This window comes from Seriola aureovittata, chromosome 16 (assembly GCF_021018895.1).
Source record: "Seriola aureovittata isolate HTS-2021-v1 ecotype China chromosome 16, ASM2101889v1, whole genome shotgun sequence".
Lineage (NCBI taxonomy): Eukaryota > Metazoa > Chordata > Actinopteri > Carangiformes > Carangidae > Seriola > Seriola aureovittata.
In genome coordinates this window covers 25,647,454-25,672,062 of record NC_079379.1, presented here as the reverse complement: position 1 = coordinate 25,672,062, position 24,609 = coordinate 25,647,454, and the positions used below count along the sequence as shown (strand labels likewise).

Here is a 24,609-nt window from a genome sequence, read left to right as displayed (position 1 = left end):
AATATTTTTTATGTGTATATGTATATTTATGTATATGTGTATATGTATATATGTATATATGTTTATTTATGTATATGTATATGTGTATATGTATATTTATGTATATGTGTATATGCATATATGTGTAAATGTGTATATGTATATATGTGTATATGTATATATGTGTATATGCATATGTGTGTATGTATATGTGTACATGTATATATGTATATATGTGTATATGTATATGTGTGTATGTATATGTGTACATGTATATATGTATATATGTGTATATGCATATGTGTGTATGTATATGTGTACATGTATATATGTATATATGTGTATATGTATATATGTGTATATGCATATGTGTGTATGTATATGTGTACATGTGTATATGTATTTATGTGTATATGTATTTTTGTGTAAATGTGTATATGCATATATGTGTATATGCATATATGTGTATATGTATATATGTATATATGTGTAAGCTGTGGCAGGACAGCAGGAGCAGCACCAGAAGTGGCTGCAGGCGTCACGTCTCAGTCTGACCTCTGACCCCCCCCCCCCCCAAGGGTTTAACCCTGAGTGAGTGTGTCACACAAACACTGACACACACGTTGGTTTCATTTTGATTTATTTGTGATTCCAGTGATGTGACATCTGTGTGTGTGTGTGTGTGTGTGTTTTTGTGTGTGTGTGTGTGTGTGTGTGTGTGTTTGTGTGTGTGTGTGTGTGTGAATTCTCACACTAGTCTATTAAAACACACTCAGACTAATGACGAGTTAATGAACTTTCCTCTTTCAGTAAACAGTTTATTTCTGAGGGAGAAGCAAAAAAGACAAAGGAAAAAACAGATTTTGTGGATAAATAAAAATAACGTTCCATCATATTTATTCTGGATGATGCTATTAGCAATGCATAGAGGGCTGAGTTGTTGCTGTGCCCCCCCCCCCCCCCCCCCCAACAGTAGTAATTACTTTTATGATTTGCATTTCAAACTCCTCCCCCTCATGGAAGACAGATTCTTTCTCTTCCTTTTCACGGTGTAAATAATTCCACATCGTCTCACAGACGGAGGATAATCACATGCAAATGAGCTCAACAGAGTGACAGAAGAAGAAGAGATGATGAGGAACTGATAGAGGAAAACTGATAAGTTTATTTTAATGTGACGGAGACAAAAGAAGAATTTCAGTCCAGACTGCTGAAAATCCAGTTTGAGGGTCAGGGTTAACTAATAATTAAAAAACGGAAAGTTTCCTCACTGAATTTTTCTAAATTACTTCCACAAAAACACAGTGAGTCTGTCTGCTGAGATAAAGTCTAATAACAGACCTGCTTCTTCTTCTCCTGCTTCTTCTTCTTCTGCTTCTCTAACTTTGTCCATCAGGTCATGATCAGATTTATTGGAAGGAAATGTATTGTCACGTTTTCAGCTGTTTATTCTGTAATGTGTGTGTTTGTATATGTGTGTGTGTGTGGGGGGGGGGCACTCAGGTTAAAGGTGGTGACGTTCTCACCTTCTCTCTGAGGACTGAAATGGGGGGGGGGGATGTTAGGCAAACTGATGGAGGATGTTGCTGCTGCTGCTCTTCAGTCTTCTGTTAAACTCAGGAACAGTATGTGCTTTTCAGACCCCCCCCCCCCCCGTCAGATCACCACGGGAACTGAGTGAGCCGTTCTGAGGCTTCACCGTGTGTTTATCCAATCATCTGCCTCGACCACAGAGCTCAGCTTCCTCTCTGAGTTTTCCATGAGGCATCTGGTGAAAGTCTGTGGTCGAGGTTCAAGACTGTCATGGAGTCAGGAGGGTGGAGCCTGCTCTGGGGGGGGGGGGGGGGGGGGGGGGCAGGTAGTCACTGTGCTGGTGCTTTATTAAACATGTCACTGTTGGTGTGTTAAACATGGAAACTACAAGGTTCAGGTTCTTCTGGTCACATTTACAAAAGTTACAGAAGACACTGAAAATCAAACATGAGACACAGCAACAGCTGATTAAGATGATGTCATCAGTGAAATTACAACATAATTTAGATTAGCAGAACAAACACAAATTATATTAATGAAAGAATAACAAAAGAAATAATGTAACACAGTAAGAGACATTCTCCCCTCCACACACACTGGCAGCTGCTGCTGTTAATGGAGCTTCTCCTCAGATCTGGAACCACAGGAACAGCTGAGGTCTCAGTCTGAAGACGATCAAAGACCCGATACCTCAGAACCTGAGCCAGTGTCTCTGTGGCAGCGTCCTCTGTCCTCGGTCCACATCAGCTTTTAAGTGTGGTGATGCTGGACTGGAAGATAAGGAGAAAACCTTCAATACTGAAGTGAACATTTTAAGGAAACCTTATGGGGAAGACTTGAGGATGGTTTGTGCAACAGTTTTTATTTTAAGGAATCATAACTCAGACTTTGAGGAAATTCTTACCTTAAGGTGTTTTGTGTGTGATCCCATTAAGTTCAGGCCGAAGGATCATGATTCGTCCTTAGAGACCTCCCTCTCTCCTTCATCTGAAGGAGAGAGGGAGGTCGCCGTATCTGAAGGAAACAGAAACACAAAGAGAGAGTGAGAGCATGAAAACCTGTCTGTTGAATGATGATGAATGAGTGACAGTGCAGTTTGTATAGTGTTGTGCAGCTCAGGAGGAGAGAGAGCAGATGTTTGGTAAACACAGGATTAAATGGGATCATCTGCTAATCTTCTTATCCTGTAAAATTATTCCAAAAGTAGTTTAAAGACACTGTGATAACAGGATTCACGTCTGTCTCACTGTGGGACAACAGTCTAAAAATAATGTCTGTCTGATAGGAAACTGTTTTGAAGCCTGTGAAACTGTAAAATTAATGTCTGGTAAATTGTGTGAATACAATATTAAGAAATTTGGAATCTTATGTTTCTTTTGTATTTAGTGATAAAAGGTAAAAACTAAATAAATAGAGACACGTCAACCTGTCTCTAAAAAAGCTGTGAGTATTTTACTGTCATCTATTCTAAATATTTTGTATGAATTTATTCAACAATAACAATCAATGAAACATAAGAGTATTTATTAAATATGTAGTTTGGATTCATTTTTTTCCATTTTTTCAACCTTCATTTAACCAGGTGAGAGTCGACGGATCTGAACAACACAACACAACATGCTGTAAACAAAACCAATTGAATCAGACAACAGATGAAACAATGCTGAAGACAATAATACTAAAATATGACTGAAAATAAAATATATAAAATATGACTGTATTTGCAGGATAAGACCAATTGAGAAAATTGAGCCAAAACTGAATCCAGATGTTTGAGCTGTGAGTGTTCACACGTTAAACTGACTGTATCTGTGTAGTCATGGTAACACTCTGTTACTGCCCATGTGTCATGAAACACTTTTTTTTATAGCACTTGGACGACTTTACAACCAAAAATAGTTTCCAGCATTTTTCTCACGTCTGTTTTTCTAACCTGTGAAACATGGAAACAGTTTCTTACTTTAACCATTCTTATTAAAAATGTTGTAAAATAATAATAAGTTTTAATTCTCATCACGACGACTCATTTTGTCTGGTGAGAGAAAGAAACTGAAGAGGTTTCCGTGTCCACAGATCAAAGTGAACACGGTTTGTCTCCATGTTGTTGGTGATGACTCAGACTGGCACAGCTCAGCGCAGTGACATCATCTCTGTGGACACGAGCGCCGAGGAAGACGCATTTTTACTCATTGAGAAAAACAAACTGTTTCTTCTTCTTCTTCTTCTCTGACTGTTGGTGCAGGTGTTGGGTAATTCTGGGGTTAGCTGTGTTATGCAATGACGCTTGTACAGCAGCCTTATATGGAGGTAACACTGCTGAGGGTGTTTGACTCTCAGGCGCTGACAGCAGTGAAGTGAGGGTTTGGAAACAAAGAGTCTGTAGTGTAGTTTTATTGTCCTTTAATATCCACTGCAGACTCATAAACCCAGGTAAAGGTGAAACTTGACCTTATTCAGAAACAACAGTGATGATATCTCCATCCATCTGCTCCAGAAACATGAGCCACTGTGCTTCATGAATTCCAGAGTCCTCCTGATCTAAGGTTTCTTCTTCTCTACATAAATGTTAGTTTAATATGAAACAGCTTCTCTCTCTGTGACTTTAAGATAAAATGTGTCTGGCTATATTTCATCTGATGTTTTGACACATGTGCACATTTACAATGAGTCATTACCCACCTCCTGCTTCTCCTGCTCCTCTCTTGGATGGTCTTTAATTATTAATGGGACTGTTCTCCTCTCTCCTGCTTCAGTGAATCCTCATCTCACCTGGAATGAGACGCTGCACCTGCCTCCAGGTTCCTCTTCTGATTAAACTGTCCGGGCATGAAATGGTTGATCAGAGCGCTGTAAAGGAAATGGAATATTTTAGACAGAAATAAGACATAACTAACACACATGCACGCACGCACGCAGACACACACACACACACACTCATTCTAGGACTTTGATTTCACACAGAAACAAAGGCAGCAGTTAATTTATAACTGATGATTCTGATGTTTCTGATGCCAGCAGCTTGTTAGCAGATTCAGCTGTAGCTAGCTACTGTAAGCTAATGCTAACAGTAAATTCTATTTTTAATGTCTGTCAGCTGATCAGCTGGTGGAGTTGCAGTCCACCTGAGGGACCTGACACCTGACTGCAGGGAGAAAGGGCCAGAGGCAGGAAGAGCTAGTCAGCAGAGACTGAACTTTCAACGTAAAACACTTCCATATATCACCTCATGAATAAATAACAGCGCTGACCTAACAAATACCCCGCGTGAACTAAGCTAAACTAAAGCTAAACTGTGATTTGTTGTGACAGTTTGTAAACAGAAGACACCACTGTGGGTGAAGAACAGCGGCGACAAACATCAGATAAAAGCTTCAAAATGGCGGAAAGATACGAATCACAACTTCCGGTCGGGACTTTCACAATAAAATCAGAGCGGAAAAGTATGCGGATCGTGATTAAGATCTTAAGATAGTGTGTGATTTACCAGACGCCCCCCTACCCCTCATGAGACTGTGGACCCCAGCTCCACGTGAGCATTGACAAAGTAAATTCCAGTTGTATTTTTATCAATCAGTTTCTTAAATTAGCCTTTAATTATGTTTAAGAATAGAAAAAAGCCGCTCAGAGGTCTAACTTACCTGTTGTTCAGTCAGACCAGTGGTGAGCTGCTGTAAACGTTTGCTCGGATAATTAGCTAATTAGCTTCCCCACAAACTGCACTTTACGGTACGATATGGTTTTCTGTTCTCAGGTGATGTTTTGACCGTTTACCGCGCCCATCTTCCACACTGTTGTGAGGTTAGCCATGAGTGCTAGCTCCTTTTGTTATGGAGTTAACTGTATCACGTAAATGTTAAACTGTTGGAGCTGTTGTCAGTTCACCGGCTCTGCGCTCCCTCACTTGGTGTCGAAGCGACGGGGGAGTAATACGAGAGACGGGGGAGTAATAAGAGAGACGGGGGAGTAATACGAGAGACGGGGGAGTAATAAGAGAGACGGGGGAGTAATAAGAGAGGAGGTCAGTCGGGGGAGTAAATCGTGGACAAGCTACCCGTGTACTTAGCTAGCTGCTAGCCGCTAGCAACGACACAGTGGTTACATTTATGCTTTATTGTTAATGTACTTTACTTTTACAAGATATCCCTTTTGATAATCAATGAATTTTGCTAACGTCGTTGTATGTAACTTTAGCTGGAATTGATGGAGTGTAAACTTCCAGAACTAAATAAATAGCATAAATTAAGCACAGTCTCCTTTTTCTTCTTTCTCCAGTTTTATTTTCTTTACAGTGACCGTCACAGCTAGCTTCTAGCATAGCTATAGACTCCTGTAGAAATGGATATAGCAAAATGAGTAAAACCCCCTGAGAATTCAGCATCAGTCAAACTCAGATAACACTGAAATTGTTATAATCTACTAAAGAAATTTGTCTTTGAAGGAAGAAACCATCACTGTGTAAAATACCCCAGAACCCAGAGATGTAGTTGCCCAGATATTTCAATCAATGACCCCATATATGTTGAAATCTGGACTGGACATTCTCCGATCTCCAGATATGATCCAGATTCTTGTAAGAACCTAAAAAGGATATTTGCGGGTTCTTAGGGTTTTGGCGCAGCGTCCTCTGGAGCAGTGGTAGACTTAATCAGGTATCTGAACATCTGAAAACACACAGACAGGAGATTGTGTTGGTGATGCTGAAGATTCAGTCTGTTGGAGGGACAAAGGGAGACACACCATCAATGCCCTGAAGTCTCTTTTTGTGTAGTGACCATTGAGTCTATCCAGCTGATAAGACTCTGACACATTGTCAGCTGCTGATCCGGGTGTTACTGAGCTGTTGTCCTGTCTCAAACCTCTCCAACACAAACACGAGGCTCTTATCTCAGTGCGGGTCTCTGCTGGTGGTTCAGGAGCTTCTGGCGCAATGAACCGTAGATGTCTAATCAACAATAACCCTGAACCCCCAATTATTAGTGTTGAGTAGCACTGACATTAAGCTGCTGCCTTTCATAGCTTACCTGGACTATAATGGAAACAGCTCGTCTACACAGCAGGTTTATATGGGTCATTGTGCCCCCCCCCCGCCGCTGCAGCAGGATCTGTAAAGCCAGATCTCAGACTCTGATAGGCCTGTTGGGACTGGATGGCTTTGGCTGCTTGACTGACTCAGAACATGCCGGGAAAGTTTGTGCTTCTGGAAAGTTTGTCTGCATCACCCACATACCGCTGGCACCTCCTCCTCCTCCTCCTCCGCCCCCCCCCCAGATGAGTTCCAGTGACCCTGGGTGGATGTGGGTCTCCAGGGGAAAGTTAGAATAAGTGAAGGTTCATTGTGTGACTACAGCTCATATAGCAACAGTCCTGCTGCTGCTGTTGTACGACTGTTTTTTAACATCCCTTTTCTCCAGTTTGTAACATGTACAGAAACATCTGTGATTATACTTTACAAACTGACTCTGTCTCTTTGGTTTCCTGCCACATAGTGCTACATTTACTTTAGCAGCCTTTAGCCTTGCTAGCAGCATGGTCTGTCACTCAGTTCACCACTATGGGCCAGACTTAAATATCTCAACTACTACTACATAGACTGCCATTCAAGATTTTGAACAGATATTCACGGTCCCCAGAGAATGAACCCTACTGACTGTGATGATCCCCTGACTTTCCCTGTAGCGCCACCATGAAGGTGACATTTTTGGTTTTGAGTGGAATGTTTCAGGAACTGTTGGTTCAGGAAATGTTAGCATGCCCAGGCTATTCAGGGTTATTTTCTGTTTTATTTATTAATTAATTTATTTTTTGTTTGCTGCTTTATTTTATTTATTTATTCATTTATTTTTTACAAATTGTGAATGAGGCTGTGGTCACTTGACTTGTTTGTTTGTTTGTTTGTTTCTTTTGTCTCTTAGTGTTGTGCTTGGTTAAGAAAACAGTTTGTAACCAATCTGTTTGGAAGATGAATAAGTCTGTCAAAATTATATTAAAAAAAGAGGAAACATTAGCATGCTAAAGTTAGCATTTAGCTCTAGAGATAGATAGATAGATAGATAGATGGATACTCTATTCATCCCCTAGGGGAAATTCATGCGTTCATTAGCTCATTGTTGATGATGACTGTTAATGATAAACAGTTAATAATTAATAAACAGTAATAATTAGATTAGTCCACTTCCTTTGGCTGAGGTGTTGTATAGCCTGCTGGCAGCGGGAACAAAGGATCTCCTGAACCTCTCTGTTCTGCAGTGAGATGAGACGTTTGCTGCAGCTGCAGCTGCTTCTCTGTCCTGCCAGAACATTGTGGAGAGGATGGTTGGTATTGTCCAAGATGGCCTCTATCTTACATTGCATGCGTCTCTCCTCAACAGTCCTGAGTGAGTCCAGACTCCTGCAGCACAGACCCAGCCTTTTTGACCAGCTTGTCCAGTCTCCTTGTGCTCATGTCTGACATGCTGCTGCCCCAGCAGACTGCAGCATTAAAGAGTACACTGGCCACCACTGACTGATAAAACATGTGAGGCATTTCACTGCAGAAGTCAAAGGACCTGAGCCTCCTGAGGAAAAAGAGCCAATATTGCAATGAAAGCATCAGGGTGCTGGGTCTGTACTCTCGCAGCAGTCTCATGGAGGAAGTCACAGGCGACTCTGCTCGTGGTTGAATGTAAACAACTTTGCCGACAATGTGTGAGAACTCCCTCGGTACATAGTACAGTCTAAGACCAACTGCCAACAGTTCAGTATCTCCTTCACTGTGATGTGACTGGGGTTGCACCATCTGTTGTTCACAAGCAGAACCAGCCCTCCACCTTTATTCTTCCCACTTGCTCTGGCGTCTCTGTCCGCTCGTACTGCAGTGAAGCCGGGTAAATCTACACAACGGTCAGGAGTGTTGTCGTTTAACCAGGTCTCCATGAAACACATGAGACTACACTCACGATATGCTTGCTGGTTCTTCACAGGTGCCTCAAGTTCATCACACTTGTTAGCCAGGGAGTTGACATTTCCCATGAGGATCTATGGTAGAAAAGGCTTATATCTCCATCTCCTAGCCTTTAGCTTAGCCCCGGGTCTGCATCCACGGAACAGCTTCTTCAGCTCAGCCGGTATGGGATGTTTGACTCCATATCTGAATGTAACCAAGCCGTATTTACTCATTATCTTGTTTAAATGTTCAGTTTGGCTCCTGTAGAAGGTGAGCTGTGTTTGTAACTTACTATAACTTTGGTGTTGTATTTCCTCTGCAGTAAAAACCCAATGAAGATTAACTCTGTGTTTCTGACACTGACCAAAACAGAGAGTATGTGCCCTGAGGGAAAGTTTCCTCACTGAGAGACCAGGTCCTCCCACGTTCAGGAACATGAAGCGGCTCGTCCTCTTTGTCATGACTCACCCGCTGCTTGTGTTTTCAGCTTTAGCTAAACATTTGTAGCCGGTGGCAGAGGTTTGCTCGTCTTTCATCGCACTTGAATTGCCTGAAGCAACATGGATCTCAGTCTGGGTTTCCCACAGTTCAACAGCGGTCAGTCAACATGATGTTTGATATCACACTTCAAAGAGACAAGGTCCCTCTAATCACATAAACCCTGATTCTACCACTGAAACTAATGACCTCCTCTAATACTGAGCTGTTAATCATTTGTGTCATTGTGATTTCCAGGATAGAAACAGAAAACATAAGTATCTCAGAGGGGGGGGGGGGTGTTTTCTTTAACCTTTTGAGTTCGACAGATGTTTCTGTTAATATGTTTGTGACAATACAGCTTAGTATTATGATGTATATGTTGTTAAAATCTGTGGACTCTCCACTTTCAGTTTCCTATTCTTGTTAGATTGTACCTGAGTCAAACAGGAGCTGGAAGGCGTGGTTAAATGTGGTTAGAGCTGACTCACAGATGAAACTTTGACATTACAAAATGTCATTTTAAGCATTTATTATACATTTATCTACTGTTTCAATCATATATTGCTCAATTTTTTATGAACCTAAGACTTTAGTTAACACAGTTCACTTCACATCAGTAGAGGTTTGTTATTACTAGAGATTTGGAGAATTTCAAAAACAGCATTTTCAGCATTTGGGCCAAATGATCTTGTTGCACAGTGCAGAGTCACAAAGTAGCGTCATTATAGAAAGAGCTGAGATGGTTCTGAAAACTGTGATTTAAACACTCGGGCCTTATGTTATATGTAAACTTTTAAAAGGTGAATTTAAGAAATAATGGAGAAAATACCCTTGGACCTCAGAGGGTTAAAGATAGGAGTAAGAAGCTTTATCTGATAAAGGAAAATAAACAGGATGAAGTGAGGTGTTTCCTGGGGGCAGATTCTGGCAGATGCAGGTGTAGCTGTTGGTTGTGGTCAAGTGCCGGGTCTCTCAGGTGCAGCTATTTTCATGTGGAGCCAAGAGAGATCAAACCCTCATTCACTCCCTCGTGCCACTTCAAACAGAGTCGCTGTTTAAACTGTGATTGTGAACACCTGCCTGTAGAGAGCCATCAAAGGTGAGCTACAATAACCTGCTCCTGATCCTCTGGGAGCTCCTTGTTCTCAGTACAAAGACTCATGAACTCTGTTTGACTTTTGTGAACCAACGCTGCACCAAAGAATCAGCTGCTGGATTTTTAACTTTACTCTGTCATCATAATTCAAGAACAGACATTATAGATTTTTAAAAGACAGTTTTTGTGTGTGTGACAACTGAAGTATTTTGAGTAAAGTTTTCATTAAACTTATTTCTGCAAATTAAAACAGAAGAAACAAACAGCTGGAGGACGTCTGCAGGTGCGATGGTGTGGCAGCAGCTTGACTCATCACAGCCGGTTGGTTCCAGTTAACGTCCTCACTGTCACAGGGGTGTTAGAGGATGAGGGGGCTGCTGATGACTCACCTGAGTGAAGGCCACCTGCCTGGGGGAGGGCCGAAAGAGTTCAAGGCGGGAGCCATCTCACCTTCCAGATTCAGTTACGGAGAGGCAAACATGAACACAATAGGCTCAATATACATGAGATCAAAAAAAAAAAAACCTAAGATAAAAGGTCCAAAATGCTGCCGGTCCATACAGAACCTCAGGCTGACTCTGTGGGCGAGCACAATGAATCTGTCCAGGATACAGTGACGGCTCAGTTTACCCCAGAAAAATCCCCATGTGAGACAAAAACATTTGTCTCACATGTAAAAAGGGGGATTCACGTGTCCTTTGTAGTTTCTCTCTTTTCAGAAACACTGTCAGTTGAAAAACACTGAGTGATAGATGTGGAGAAGCTTCTGTTCTGTGAAACTGGGAGATAAAGACAAGCAGAGAGTCAGGAGTCATATACTAAAATAAGACAACGTCAATGAGCTTCACTAACCTTCTGTTATTTTGTTTTTTAGATCCAAACATGGACGAGATGTTGGAGAGGAAACAAGCAGTGTGGTGGAAAACTACAGGTAATGAGACGTTACCTGTGTGAAGGGCTCCACCTACTGGCCGACTGTAGGAATCATCAGACTGATGAAAGCAGCACTTCTCCAGCTGCATAATATTTCAGAGCAGAGACATTTTACATGACATTTTAATCTGTCTGCTGCTCTATTCAGACTATTCATTATGTATCTGACCTAATTCTTGCTTGACCTTTATTTTAGCTTTCAGCCTGTGCTTCATTAAATCTGCACTTGATATGTTAATAACCCTTTTTGTTGAGAACCTCCTCCTCCAGTAAACACTGTTGGAATCATCCTCAGTCTGTATCTGTGGTTATTAGTAAATGTTCCATGAGCGGAGACGGTTCACATCAATTTAAAGATGCAGGAACTGTGAGAGTCAAAGGAGTCTTTAATCGTCCTGCAATGACCATTGATGTGTCTGCTCCTTCATCTCCTCCACCCATGGAGCTCCACCTCCCTCAGCATGGTTCATTTTACCCAGCTGACCCTCCACAACCAGAGAACGACTCCCTGCCAGTTACACTGAGAATTCATTTTTCCCTTTGGTATAAAAGTAAAACAACAAAGTGGCTTCAGAGGTTAAAGTCTGACTTGTGATGTTGATGTGAGAAAATATAATAAAGAAATAAAATAAGAATAGCAACAGAATCTAGAAATAAAATATCTAAAATGCCTAAAAGAGTCATGCAGAGTTGATTGTCCTCTCATTTCATTTGAACCTACATTTCTACAGAACTATGCAAACTCCATCTGTTGATGAAGACTATGTAATATGATCAAAAACCCCATAACAGCTACTAAATATACCTCAATAATTAAGTATAAGTTATAAACACATCTTATTATTTTTTAATTGTGAAGATCACTCTGCTCTTTGACTCCTTGAATATGATTTCTGCATCACTGAATCACTTCTATGATTTTAAATGTTAGGTTCTAATCACACTGGTGGGGCATTGTTTTAATATTGCTTATTAAAACATAAACTGATATTTAAAGTCAGATTAAGGTCAAACCACAGAATACTTCCCAGTCTCAATGAATGTTATTCACTGCCAGTCATTTAGAGTTGACAAGTCCATTTCAAATGATCTTAACACAGTGATCTCAACTCTGAACAGTACAGACTCGATATGCAAAAAAATCATATTGTGATTTCAGTGTGAATGATCATTTTTACATTTTCACAGAAATTTTTTTTAAATGATGATGTGATTTTTGTTGGTCATGTTCCTTTACGTCTGGAGAATGTGATTTGTAGGTCAGGGCATCTCTGTAGCACCACAATACTGATGATGCTAACAATGCTAATGCTAACAATGAACAACAATATCACACATTTTACCGTTGTCAAAAAAAACTGCAGCTCGTGTGATTTGGATTTTGAACCTGACCATACTGAGATGTCCATATTTGGATTAATTGTGCAGCTGTAGTTCAGACAGATGTGAACCCTGATGCAGATGCATGGTTCTCTCTCTGGATCAGGTGGATCCTGGCAGTTTCTCTGTGAAGTAGTTCTGTCACGATGGACACAGCTGTTCTCCAGTGGAGCTGGATTTAGTTTGAAAAGTTGAGTTTCTTCCCAAAACAAAGGTTGTCATTTGCTTTACAAACCAAACACTGTCTGTCTGTTCCCCAAAGAGCAGCCTGTCAGTGTGTTACACAGTGAGGCAGCACTTCTGTCTTCTTCTGTTTAATAGACAATCACACATGTTAATCCATGGAGTTCCAGGAGTTCAAATACAAAGCAGGAATTACAGTATGATCGTTGTTTTTCAATGACTTACTCATTGTCATGTGATACCTCTTTACATCCGTGGAGGGATTATGGTCAGAGGGAATCAGTTATGAGTAACTGTTGAATCACGATGTGCAGGGAAAGACTTGAACTTGAACTCTTTCCTCAGACTCTTTCAGACCCTCAGGGCAGAGAAACAAGAGGATCTTTAAAAAAAAAAGTAGTGATGTAACAGGACGGCTTCAGAGGAAGAGGGAAAGTGTTCTGGTAATACTTTCTGGAGGTTGTATCCCTGTGTATTAATCTGAACATGGGCTACACAGGTGAAAAATAAAACATCATTTATACACTTCTAACATTACATTTACAAGCACATGGTTGTGTAATGAATCAGTGGTTGGTATGTTTTATCCCTTTTACTACAAATATCACATTCATCACAATTAACCATTTGTTTAATAAATCTTAATGCATTTTCTACCTTTACCAGCATGTATTATTTTTTATTCCTCTGAAATAAACTATAAACTTACAACACAGTGAAGATCAGTCCAAGTGAACGATTGTGCCAAATCTGAAGGGATTCCCCTGAGGAGTTCATGATATTGAGTTCACAAGGCCAAAATCATGTTTTTATGAAGTCATCCTGACATTGACCTTTGACCTTTAGCCACCAAAATCTACTTAGTTTGAGCTTGACTCCAGGTGAACATTTTTGCCAAATTTGAAGAAATTCCTTCAAGGCGTTACAGAGAGATCACGTTCACAAGGCCAAAACCGTGTTATGTTAGGTCACCATGCCCTTGACCTTTGACCCCCAATATCTAATGAGTTCATCCTTGAGTCCTAGTGAATGTTTGTGCCAAATTTGAAGAAGTTCCATCAAGGTGTTACTTATAGATGGACAATATGAAAACAACATATTATAATAGAAATGAATGGAAGATAATGGCTGCTGTTTCATACCTGTATATATTACATATAAAAATGTGAAGTGTCCACAATCTGTAACTACATCCCTCTCTGCAGCTTACTGATGCATCATACTCCTGCTAACAACAACAGCTAACTGACTGAACATGAATGTGCATGAATTCCCTCCCGATCTGTCAGTCTATTAAACCCAGCTCTGTTCACCTTTGCATTTAAAGAAAACTCTACAGACTGAAACGATGTCAAATGTCAGACGTTTCCTCATCATCTGAACTGGGACACTTCTTAAAATACTGCACTCCAGAGAGAAATGTTCCAGAACATTCAGTCTGCATCACTCTCAGGTTTCCTTCCTGCTTTCACACATCCAACTTTATTATCATTATTTCTGTCTGACGCTCGGCTGTGTGAGAAGAAGCTTCACACTGTTTAAAATAACTTCCATCTGTCCTCAGATCGTCTTAATGCAGGGCTGACGGAGCAGTAGCTTCTCTGGGAACAGAGGTCTGCTGTTTTATCACTTTTTTATTTACTTATTTATTTTCAGCCACTAAGACTTAGTATTCCTTTGTGTCCTGCTCATATCCACCCTGTCATATTATTTATTATTATGTCAGGCGTTTTGTGGTGACGTGGCAAGAGCCAATCAGCACCATGGAGAGCTGCTGCACCCATCCGTTGTCATGGGCAACGCCCCGGTAGTAGTCTTGCACGTCATTTATATTACATTTTTTAATGAACAAAAAATAAATATATAATTATCCATGAGAGGTTTGTGTATGTTGTTGTATATCTCGTGTGTTTGTGCAGGTGTTGGTCTTCAGTTCTGACTGACTCGAGGCTGTTTGTGGTCCTCTCCTCCGATTGGCTGAGCAACTTCGACGCTGTTGGAAAAGCTGGCGCGACCCGCGCTAATAGCCACCTAATGGCTCTTGTCTGTCGCATAGCAACCTCGTTGTTTTGACCGCCGGTTCAGAGGCAGCTCATTGGTTCACGGTACAACAATAAAATGAAGCCTGTCAGACAGAGTGAAAAAGCTGTGAGCTGATAGTCATATCTGATTTAAACCCTGTCGTGATTACGTCGCTCATTCTGCCGCTATCTCAGCGTCTACGCACATTTTCTGCGTAAACGCCGCTGTCCTGTCTTTTGTTCCTCATTCATGGAGCGACGTCACAATCTGAAGATGTGTCAACGTGAACTGTAACCCTCCGCCGAGGAGGGACTGGCCCTTTAAGGCTTCTGTAGCGCTGCTAGCCGATGTAGGACGAGCCGACAGTGAGTCTGCTGCCTGCGCTCCCGCCGCTCTCCCCGTCATGGCCTCCACTCAGCCGCCGCCGACACCACCGAGGATGAACCGACCAGACAGCGGCCCTTCCCTTCCCGGAGCGGAGACGGACGTCAAGCCGAAGCAGAGGCACCGGTAGAGGCGAGCCGCGCCGGGGAGAGCCGCCTCACATCCCCATGCCACCCCGGTCTCCTCCATGCCTTCGTCTAGAGCCAAGTACAGCAATTCGATAAAGAGGGGCGCGAGCCCGGGCGGCGGCGGCAGCGGCGGCGGCGGAAACATGACAACGAACCGGGATTATTCCGTGAATCTGTCGGTGCAGCAGGTGCTGAGCCTTTGGGTGCAGGGCACGACGCTGCAGCACTTCACAGGTATGCGGAATGAAAGGTGCCGTGAATGTGCCGCGTTCATGTTCACACAGTCAGCTCCATCAGCTGTAGGAGTGAAGCCTGTCGCTGTTCACTCGTCCATTTAAAGCAGAAAAAACCTGTATGTGATATTTCTGCTCACATGCTGAGTGAGCTGAGCTGCTCCCATGAAGGGGGTGGGGTGGGGTGGGGTGGGGTGGGGTGGGGTGGGGAGGGGAGGGGGGCTCTGTATCACCTCCAGGCCCGGGAGTCAGTGCTGGTGATGCCAGCCGGGCCACAACAGAAAAACCACTCCTCTGTCCAGACACAGAGTCAGTGAATAACATGAGAATAATCACACCATCGGCTCATTCATCATGCTGCTGCTGAAGATGCCTCCACTGTGTAGTAAATGAAGTGTCGTGCCCCCCTCCCTCCCTGTACCCCTCCCTTTGTCATGCAGTCCAGTAATCTAGGGGCAATCAGAGACAGCATCCTCCACTCACTGTCTGGACTCTGAAAGACTGAGGATGAGTTAAAATCACGGGTTTTTTAAAGGGAGTTCTGAATGGCAGGGTCAGCTGATACCAGCTTTAATGTGAATATTATATATATTATATACATATATTAGTGACTGAGAATAAATTCAATTCTTGCTCCCGATGACAGAGTAGTGAGTTGCTTCCCTCTGAGAAAATACCTGTTTTTGCTTTGATCAAAATGGACGTGACTGCAGGCCAGGCTCTACACTGCTTTGATTGGGGGGGGGGGGTTAACAGATGTTGATTGGTCACTAACTGCCAGACTTCAACACTCATTACAGGGACCCTCTATGAGTATTCTTATGGACTTTAAGCTACAACATCCACTGTTTTCTGTTATCTATAGAATCTAATTACACATGAACCCATAATGTATTTAATTGTATTTTTTGAGACAGAAATGTGCCGCTACTACACAGAGTAAAACTGAAGTTAGCTAACACTAACACACACGCAGCTAACGAGCTAACTGCTACATCTTGAAGGTGATTGCAAATGATTGACAATAATTGTAATTATTATAATAATAGGCTGGTTGGGTGGTTACCACAGTTTAAGCAACTGAGTAGTGATGAAGTGAAATGATATTATGATTATTTGAATGTGGCATGGTTATGATTGGTCAAATCAACGATGAAAAAATGAATTCTTCTCAGTTATTTTTTAATTTTGGGATGAAGCGGGACGATGTGTCGGATCATGTAAACTGTAAACTAGATGTTCTCTCAGATAAAGGTGATGATCTTTTCTTGGGAGCAGCTGTCTGAGCTTTGAGGAGAATGGGTTACAGTCAAAACAATCAAGTCCATTTGAAATAAATTAGGAACAAAAAAAGAGTGTGTGAGAATTTTATCTTTCCTCTGCAGACAGACTGAACTTCCTCACAATAAAACTGCTGCTCACCATCTGTTCAAAACACTGTCGTCATTTTAGAGGGTCAGATAAAATAGAGCTGGTGTCTATAGAAACAGGATCGCTGTGGTATAAATACAGATTATAGAAAGTCTTGAATGCCTGCAGAGTGAAGTGAAGGCGGACATGTGGTCACAGCTGAGTTGGCTCAGACCCATCTTATGAAACGCAGCTGACATCCTGTGTTGAGAAACACATCGAGCTCAGAGGTGGTTAGCGATGCTGACTCAGCAGGAAGCTGCAGAGCGAGCAGAAGTTTGCGGAAGCAGCGAGTGAAGAGCTGTGAGGAGCTGACACCCAGGTTTCAAAACACACCACCACTTGACACCCCCCAACCCCACAGTTCACCAGCCAGGTGAAAAACGACATCTTGGGACATTAGGGAAGGTCAGGAGGGTGGGGGTGAGGGGCGAGCTTCAAACACTGAGAGCAGTAGAGTCCAGAAGCAGATGTAAACTTCAAGATACATCAGCCTTTAACCTCTCGTCGGCCCAGAGGTGCTGAAGCTGATGACTTCCTGTTTTTGAAGTTTCACTTCAGCAGTTTGTTTCATCGGCAGAAAATGGACGTACTGTGTTTCTCCTGTAGGTCTGTTCATCAAACATATCTACACAGTTATATAACATACAGATACAGGTTTGATCTTATGCTTGTAAAATAGCCATGTTGTGATTGTGAACTCCACCCGACACAATGCAGGTCAATGAAACAGCATTAACAGCTGTTTATCTACCAGCCGCCTCAGCCATCGTTGTGTTTACAATACAAGACGTTATAATACGTCCTCTGAGCAGACCGGACACTACAGTGACTCGGTTTCGGAAAGTGACGAGACCAGGACTGGGCTAGCTGGTTAGCATGCTAACTTCAGTACAAGAAAAAAAGTGGTATAAATACAGACAAAACAAACATGTTTGTTTCCACCTCTGGAGACAGATGTTGGTGAGTAAAGGAATGAAGTTTGATCATTTGCTTCGATCACTGCTCAACAGCTGTGTCTTCATTAACCCACGTTACCTGCGACCTGCCAGCAGAACAAGGCACACAGTTAGCAGCTAGCCGGTGAACATAGCCGAGCATTTAGCTGCTAAAGAACCAGATATTCTCTCACCAGCTGGTGGAGTGTTGGACTCAGCATGTGACCAGAACCTTGATGGTACTGCTGCTCTGTGGGCTGGATGTGTTCAGCCATATCAGCTTCATTAGGTGATAATGTGTCAGTGTGTCTACAGCTTAGTCACCAGTTTAATGGTGAAAAATAATATGAGACACATGTGGAATGAAGCCCTGTGATAGGCTGTGACCTGTGCAGGGTGGACCCGCCTCCTGCCCGGTGTCAGCTGGGGAAAAGATAAGCTAAAAGCTAGTGGATGGACATATGGAATTATAAACTGATTAAAAGATAGATAGACAAATTGATTAGATTCAGCTGATCGTCCAGATCCAGGTGGAAACACCTTTGTCAGGATTCTCTGCAGTGTTCAGTGCAAAGACCAGACTGGACCGTCTTTATCACCACCAGCCGGACGTATCCTAGCTCTCCCTCCCTCCCTCCCTCCCTCCCTCCCTCCCTCCCTCCCTCTCCATGTTGGGACAGACCTCACGCTCGGTATTGGCTCGTGTCTCTGAACATGACACAGCATATCTCTCAGCCTATAGGTGAGCTCTCTGAGCTGTGACCACCCTGAAATTAAATGTCCACCTTCCAACATCTGCTAAATCATCATCAGTCATTTCTCTGAGCCAGAGTAAATCAGGAGTCGAGTGTTTCGACTGGAGCATTTCACCCCGATAATTCTCTCCCTGTAGTTGTTCATTTAAAGCTCGATCACATTACATCAGCCTGGTAATCCATCGAGAAGTGCCACTGAAATCTTCTGATTAAATCATTTGAATGTTAGTGTGAATGTGGCAGGTGACATTCAGCATTTATCCACCAAACACAGATTTTACTGGCAGTTAGTTCTCAGTGGTTGTTAAGGTCAGAGCCTGTTCCTCTATCAGTAAAATGTCTATTATACATTCTAATAATATATTGTTAATACTAATGCATCGATGTGTAAGTAGTATTTAACTATTGTGCTGGTTTTAACTAGTTTATCTTATGGCCGTAACTAACAATGATTTTCACCACTGATTACTCTGCACATTATTTTCTAAAACAGTTTTTTCTTTTAAATAAAGATAATGAAACATGCTTGTTACAGTTTGGCAGATCGAGACATTTGTAGACGAGACCTTAAACTGTGACAAAGTCTGAGAGACAAAGAAAAGCATCGCGGGTGAAGCTGTTTGTCGTATTTGTTCAAAAATGACTAATTACTCATCGCTCCTGCTAAATCTATTATTATCAGATTATCAGAATAGTTGACGATTAATTTTCTGTCAGCTAATCAATTAATCAACCAATTGTTGCAATGTTACTTTTTTATGCACTGAAGTTTTTTGGGATTTTCATCTTCTTTTGTGAATTATTGGATAATCTAAACTGTTTAAATGAAATGTTGGGACATGTCCTCCTGTGGCTCGACAGGCTCCCATGTTGAGCATGTAACTCCATCCAGGCTTTAGTTGGTGACAGATGCCGGTCTGCCACACATCCAGGACTGGACGAGGGCTCCTGATGGAGCGGGCTGGGACTGGACGAGGGCTCCTGAAGGAGCGGGCTGGGACTGGACGAGGGCTCCTGATGGAGCGGGCTGGGACTGGACGAGGGCTCCTGATGGAGCGGGCTGGGACTGGACGAGGGCTCCTGATGGAGCGGGCTGGGACTGGACGAGGGCTCCTGATGGAGCGGGCTGGGACTGGACGAGGGCTCCTGATGGAGCGGGCTGGGATTTCTCTGGGTTCTAAGCCTAACATGGTGAAAATTTACCAAATGAGACGTTGCAGCCTGTAGAGGAGACGGCAGCTACTGACACACACATCCTGAATATCAGCTTCTCTAATGTGACACTGTCTCTGTTCTATAACTGTAAACTGTTGGATGGAAAAAACAGAACATTTGAAGCTGTTAATGACTCTGGGAAACCATGAGGGATGTTTTTCACAAATTTTGGGCTTTTTTTTTTTAGCCCTGGTCTGAACTATGAGTGAACGTGGCAGAAGCTCCTCCAGCAGGTGTCTGTCTCCTCGCCTCCTCTCAGACGTTAGGAGGTTTGAACATCCATGATGCTGAGGAGCAAGGACAGGAGGCCCACTGTCCTCCACTACTCTGACTCTTATGTCCCATCACAGACGACGGAGACGTCTCCCTCCTCTCCTGCTGGATGGCGAGCAGCAGCGGTGGACGGCGTGTGGTGATGTCACAGAGCTCAGTGATGCAGGACAAGAGGCTGTTGTGTCTCTGTTCACATGGACACAGAGCGGCCGCCATGAGAAACTCTTGGTAATAGAATCAGGTCTGCGGGTGTTTACTCCACACAACAATGTCACGTTTCCTGTTTATACCACTTGGTCCAAACAGAACATTCCTGAGCTCTGATTGGTCGATCTTATCCGAGCTGGACGTCCTCCGTCCTCGTCTCTTTTCTTCTGGAATAATCTGGTGGCCAGCTGGCTCCTCCTCCTCGCTCCCACGCTGCCAGTGGTTCAGAGCGAGGCCCCTCACTGGCAAAGTGTGATGGGGGGGGGTCTTTATGCAAAGCTGAGACAGACAGAGAAAGGAGGAAGAGGAGGAGGAGGAGGAGGAGGAGAGAGGTTTTGAATGCAGCTGACTCTGATGCGGTCCAGCTTCAGTAAAGCTGTTTGTTGAAGCAGCTCAGTCTGAACTGATGGAAGTTTTACAGTCGAGGTTCCTGATGTAGAAAAGACACAAACACACTGTCGGCTGCTTCATGTCCAGCTCTGTGACGAGCTGCTTCCTGAATCTCAATCATCTGTTCAGTCACTGTCGTTGTTCAGTGTTTTCTGTTTGAATGTTTTCATATGATCACACACCCTCTGCTCTGCCCCCCCCCCCCCCCCCCCCCCCCAGAGATGTGGTACTGGGTGTTCCTGTGGTGTCTATTCTCCTCCCTCTTCGTCCACGGGGCCGTGGGGCTGCTCATGTTGGTGATGCTGCAGCGCCACAAGAGAGGCCGCCTCATCACCCTGGTCCTGGTCAGCGTGGGGTTCCTGGCCTCGCTCTGCGGAGGCGTCATCACCAGTGAGTCCCCCCCCCCCCCCTCTGGTCTCTGTTCATTCTTATTGTAGTGACTACAGTGTCCAGTGTCCACTCACAGAGAGAGAGACAGGAGGCGACAGGGAGGGAGAGAGAGAGACTTCAGACTTCCTCTTTTGTTTCTACATCTCAGGAAGTTTCAGCTCTGTTTGACTGATACTGACAAAATGAAATATAATAATGTTTTTGACTGGATCTAAAACCATGATTTAGAAGTGATGGTATTTTGAGGGCGTAGTGATGCAGTCAGGGTTTGTACAAGAAAAATAATCATAATGAAGACAGATGTAGTGATGGATTTATGTGAGTGCAGTGAGGTCAGATGATAAAAGTCACTGTGTTTGTCTTTGTGCTCAGACGAGCTGATGAATGAAAAACATTTACAGAGCTGATGTTGGACATTTTAAACCTTGTATTGGTCGTCTCCATGGTTACGAGGACGATCATTGATGATGTGACTTTGTCATTCCTACAGCCTCATGACAGTGAAGGGAACACATGACACATTTTGAAGTGAAGGATCTGAGCTCTTCCTCTGATGATATGACCGTCTTAACATTTCTCTTTAATGACTCTAGCGTGTTTGTCTTCAGACTGTAACGTGTTGTTTTTCCTCAGGTGCGGCGGTGGCGGGGGTTTACCGTGTGGCGGGGAAGGACATGGCTCCTCTGGAGGCTCTGGTGCTCGGCGTGGGACAGACCTCTCTCTCTGTCGTCATTTCCTTCTCTCGGATCCTAGCCACTCTGTGAACGACAGACGCCGAGAGGAAAGCCGACCAATCAGAGAATTAGGCGCTCCTGGAGGCCGGCGTGTAGACAGAGAGGAGGCAGAGACGCTCTGGACCTTTAGGGCTGGACTCAGGACAGAGCGCCCCCCGGTGTCTCTGTTCTGTTACTGCCACAGTCACATTGAACTCAGGCAGGTGAGCTTGATGCTGCAGAGCAGGTGGAGATGAACGTCCTCAGCTTCTCGACCTGGAGCCATGTATCAGTTCTTTGTGCCAACGGCGTCTGAGGATGCCACGACGCCTTCGAGGAAACGGACTCATGAAAAAACCTTTTTTTAAAAAGAAACAGTGACGAGCTGCAATCATGATCAGTGATCAGCTGAGCAGAGAGGGACAAGCCAACAGTGTTCATCAGCAAACACACCTTCATCATCAGCCTCTTCATCATCATCATCATTCCTGTAACTTCAACAGCTTCAAAGCTGCAGCCTCTAGATCACGAGCAACAAGCAGCTTTGACCTCTGCACTTTGTCGATGTGGGAGAAGAGGGAGATAAGAATCAGCGGGGGAGAAAACCAGCATCAGTCCAGTTCAAATGTTGATTCAGTGCCAACCAGACCTCACAGTGAGGCATTCTGGGAAATATGATCATTCACTTGATTGATTGATTGATTGATTGATTGATTGATTGATTGATACCACTCTCATGTCTGTACAGTGAATAAGAGGCGGGAACCAGGAGGCAGTTGGCTTAGCTGCCCCACACCAGAGAGGGGGTGAAGTTGTCATGCACAGTCAGTGTTACCTGCAGTAGATTCAGCAGCAGGAGCACAGGTACACTAGCAGCTGCTGTGGGCGGGGCCTAAAAGACACCCACTGAAACAATCTAACATCTGTTTAAATGAAGCATCATGTAGAATATCTTCATCTTTATCTTCCCATGAGCACAAAGTTCAGCTCCTTCTTCTTCAGTCAGCTGACCTGCAGCGTGATGCAGGAACACATTTACATATAACACATATTAAACAAACCAGATTCAGATCTTTACATTTGTTCATCTGGAGCCACAAACACTGACACAAATATTTAATTAATTATGCAGATTATAGATTATATATAGTAGATTACATTAATTATTATTTTTTTTTTATTGTTTTATTTTTTTTATAATAATAATCATTATATAATTGATTAACAGAGTGATCGTTGCAGGTCTGAAGTTTAAAACTAAAGCTAAACTAGCGCCAGCTTCATTCACACTGTGCAGACATGAATATGCTTCAGTCCTTCACCCCCCCCCCCGACTTGTTAACCCATGTTCCTTAACTTGAACTCTGCTTATTGCACTGAGTGAATCTTGTTTTAACAGTGTGATGATGATGTCACTCAGTTTGACTCTGATCAATCTGATTGATCAGTTTGACTCTGATCAGTCAGATCGTTGTATTGGGGGTCAAACATGAAGAAAGTTGTTGAAGCTACTGGTTTAAGTTTTTCACTGATCAGAAACAGGAAGTTTAATAATCAACCCCCCCCACCCCCCACCCCCCCTCGGTCCACAGCTCCAGACCCAGGTGGTTGTGATACCAAAGTACCGCTCACATTCAGCTTTATTTATCAGTGAATTATTGATTGATTTCACAGAAATATTTGCACATCAGCTGGAATCAAGCGCCGAGAGAGAGAGAGCGAGAGAGAGAGTGTGTTTGTGTGTGTGTGTGTGTGTGTGTGTGTGTGTGTGTGTGTGTGTGTGTGTGTGTGTGTGTGTGTGTGTGTGTGTGTGTGTGTGTGTGTGTGTGTGTTGGAGGCTCTGAAACAGTGTGTTCATGAGTTATATAAGTGACTGTGTGTGACCTTCAGTTCCAGCTCAGCACACAGGGGGGCGCTGTTCCACAGAGGGGGGGCTGAGATGATGCTGGATGTTTCTGTCAGAACTAAAGTGTGAAATTTATAATATCAGTGAAATGAGACGTCGTCACTCGGGGGGGGGGGGGGGGGGTCATATTTACATGAACCCCAGATCGTCAAACAGGCGGGGGACCTAATTGTAGGTAACACCGTTGAGAGGAAGTCGTAACAGCAGAGCTATGTCTGACATCAGGAGCAGGAAGTTGTTTGATTGCAGATGACTCAGCAGGAGGAGCTGGGCTGAGGTCAGAGGTCACTTCCTGTACATCCACAGCTGTATATAACCAGTGTCACAATAAAAGCCTAACCTCCAGCTGATCTGAACAAACTAACCACTGGACAGTATTTTGATATTCACACCCAGTGCCATTGTGTGTGTGTGTGTGTGTGTGTGTGAGTGTGTGTGTGTGTGTGTGTGTGTGTGTGTGTGTGTGTGTGTGTGTGTGTGTGTGTGTGTGTGTGTGTGTGTGTGTGTGTATAATAAACCCTGTAGACTTTAAAATGCCATCACTGCAGCTCAATAATCCTGTCTCCTTCATAGGCTTAGAACCCCCCCCCCCCCCCAGTCCACTGTTGTCCAAATGCCACATGCCCCCCACCCCCACCCGGACACAGACTGTCCTCGCTGTGATGTGATGCATGTGGAGCTCAGATCCTGTGTGAATGGACTTTATGGACAGTCTGAAGACGATGGACAGACCTGAGGTGGCTCCTTGTAGAAAATGTACCATAAGTTGTTTTTTAATTTTGTACCAGCTGATATTTATAATTCTGATATTTATGTACAAACGGTCTCTGTAGAGAAATAAAACCTTTCACAATAAAAGCTCACCATCATTTTCCTGTTCTTTAACTGCAACAGAGGCTGTTTTCTTCCTCTTCCTCTTCCTCAGTCTCTTCTTCATCATCTGCTGTCCCCTGGTCCTCTGTATGGATGAGGTTGTAACACACAGAGGTGGGCGGGGGGGGGCGTGAATAGGCTGATGGAATATCAGCATGCTTGATGTGATCGAGGTTTTATCACTTTGTTTTTTGTTATTTTATTCTTTAATGGAGGAGACTGGTTTCCATTCATCAGTCTCTGAATGCTGGTTTTATAACCAATGA

The 24,609-nt window shown here is 43.3% G+C and overlaps 1 protein-coding gene and 1 long non-coding RNA gene across 4 annotated transcripts; one reads left to right on the top strand and one right to left on the bottom strand.

Annotated features, from left to right (window-relative positions):
• Positions 1-840: 840 nt before the first annotated feature.
• Positions 841-6,109, bottom strand: LOC130183852 (uncharacterized). 3 transcript variants are annotated; one of them, XR_008829889.1, is made up of 4 exons: positions 5,151-6,109; positions 4,192-4,359; positions 2,417-2,526; positions 841-2,282 (listed from the first exon to the last, which is right to left on the bottom strand). It is a non-coding gene; the product is annotated as an uncharacterized LOC130183852 (long non-coding RNA). The 3 variants fall into 3 exon arrangements; XR_008829888.1 differs by lacking the exon at positions 5,151-6,109 and adding an exon at positions 4,736-4,875; XR_008829890.1 differs by lacking the exon at positions 5,151-6,109 and adding an exon at positions 4,761-4,875.
• A 5,865-nt stretch (positions 6,110-11,974) lies between these two features.
• Positions 11,975-24,333, top strand: tmem170b (transmembrane protein 170B). Its single transcript, XM_056400106.1, has 3 exons — positions 11,975-15,274; positions 20,681-20,851; positions 21,485-24,333. The coding sequence occupies exons 1-3, from the start codon at positions 15,100-15,102 to the stop codon at positions 21,613-21,615; spliced, it is 477 nt and encodes a 158-aa protein (XP_056256081.1). The 5' UTR covers positions 11,975-15,099; the 3' UTR covers positions 21,616-24,333.
• Positions 24,334-24,609: the final 276 nt, after the last annotated feature.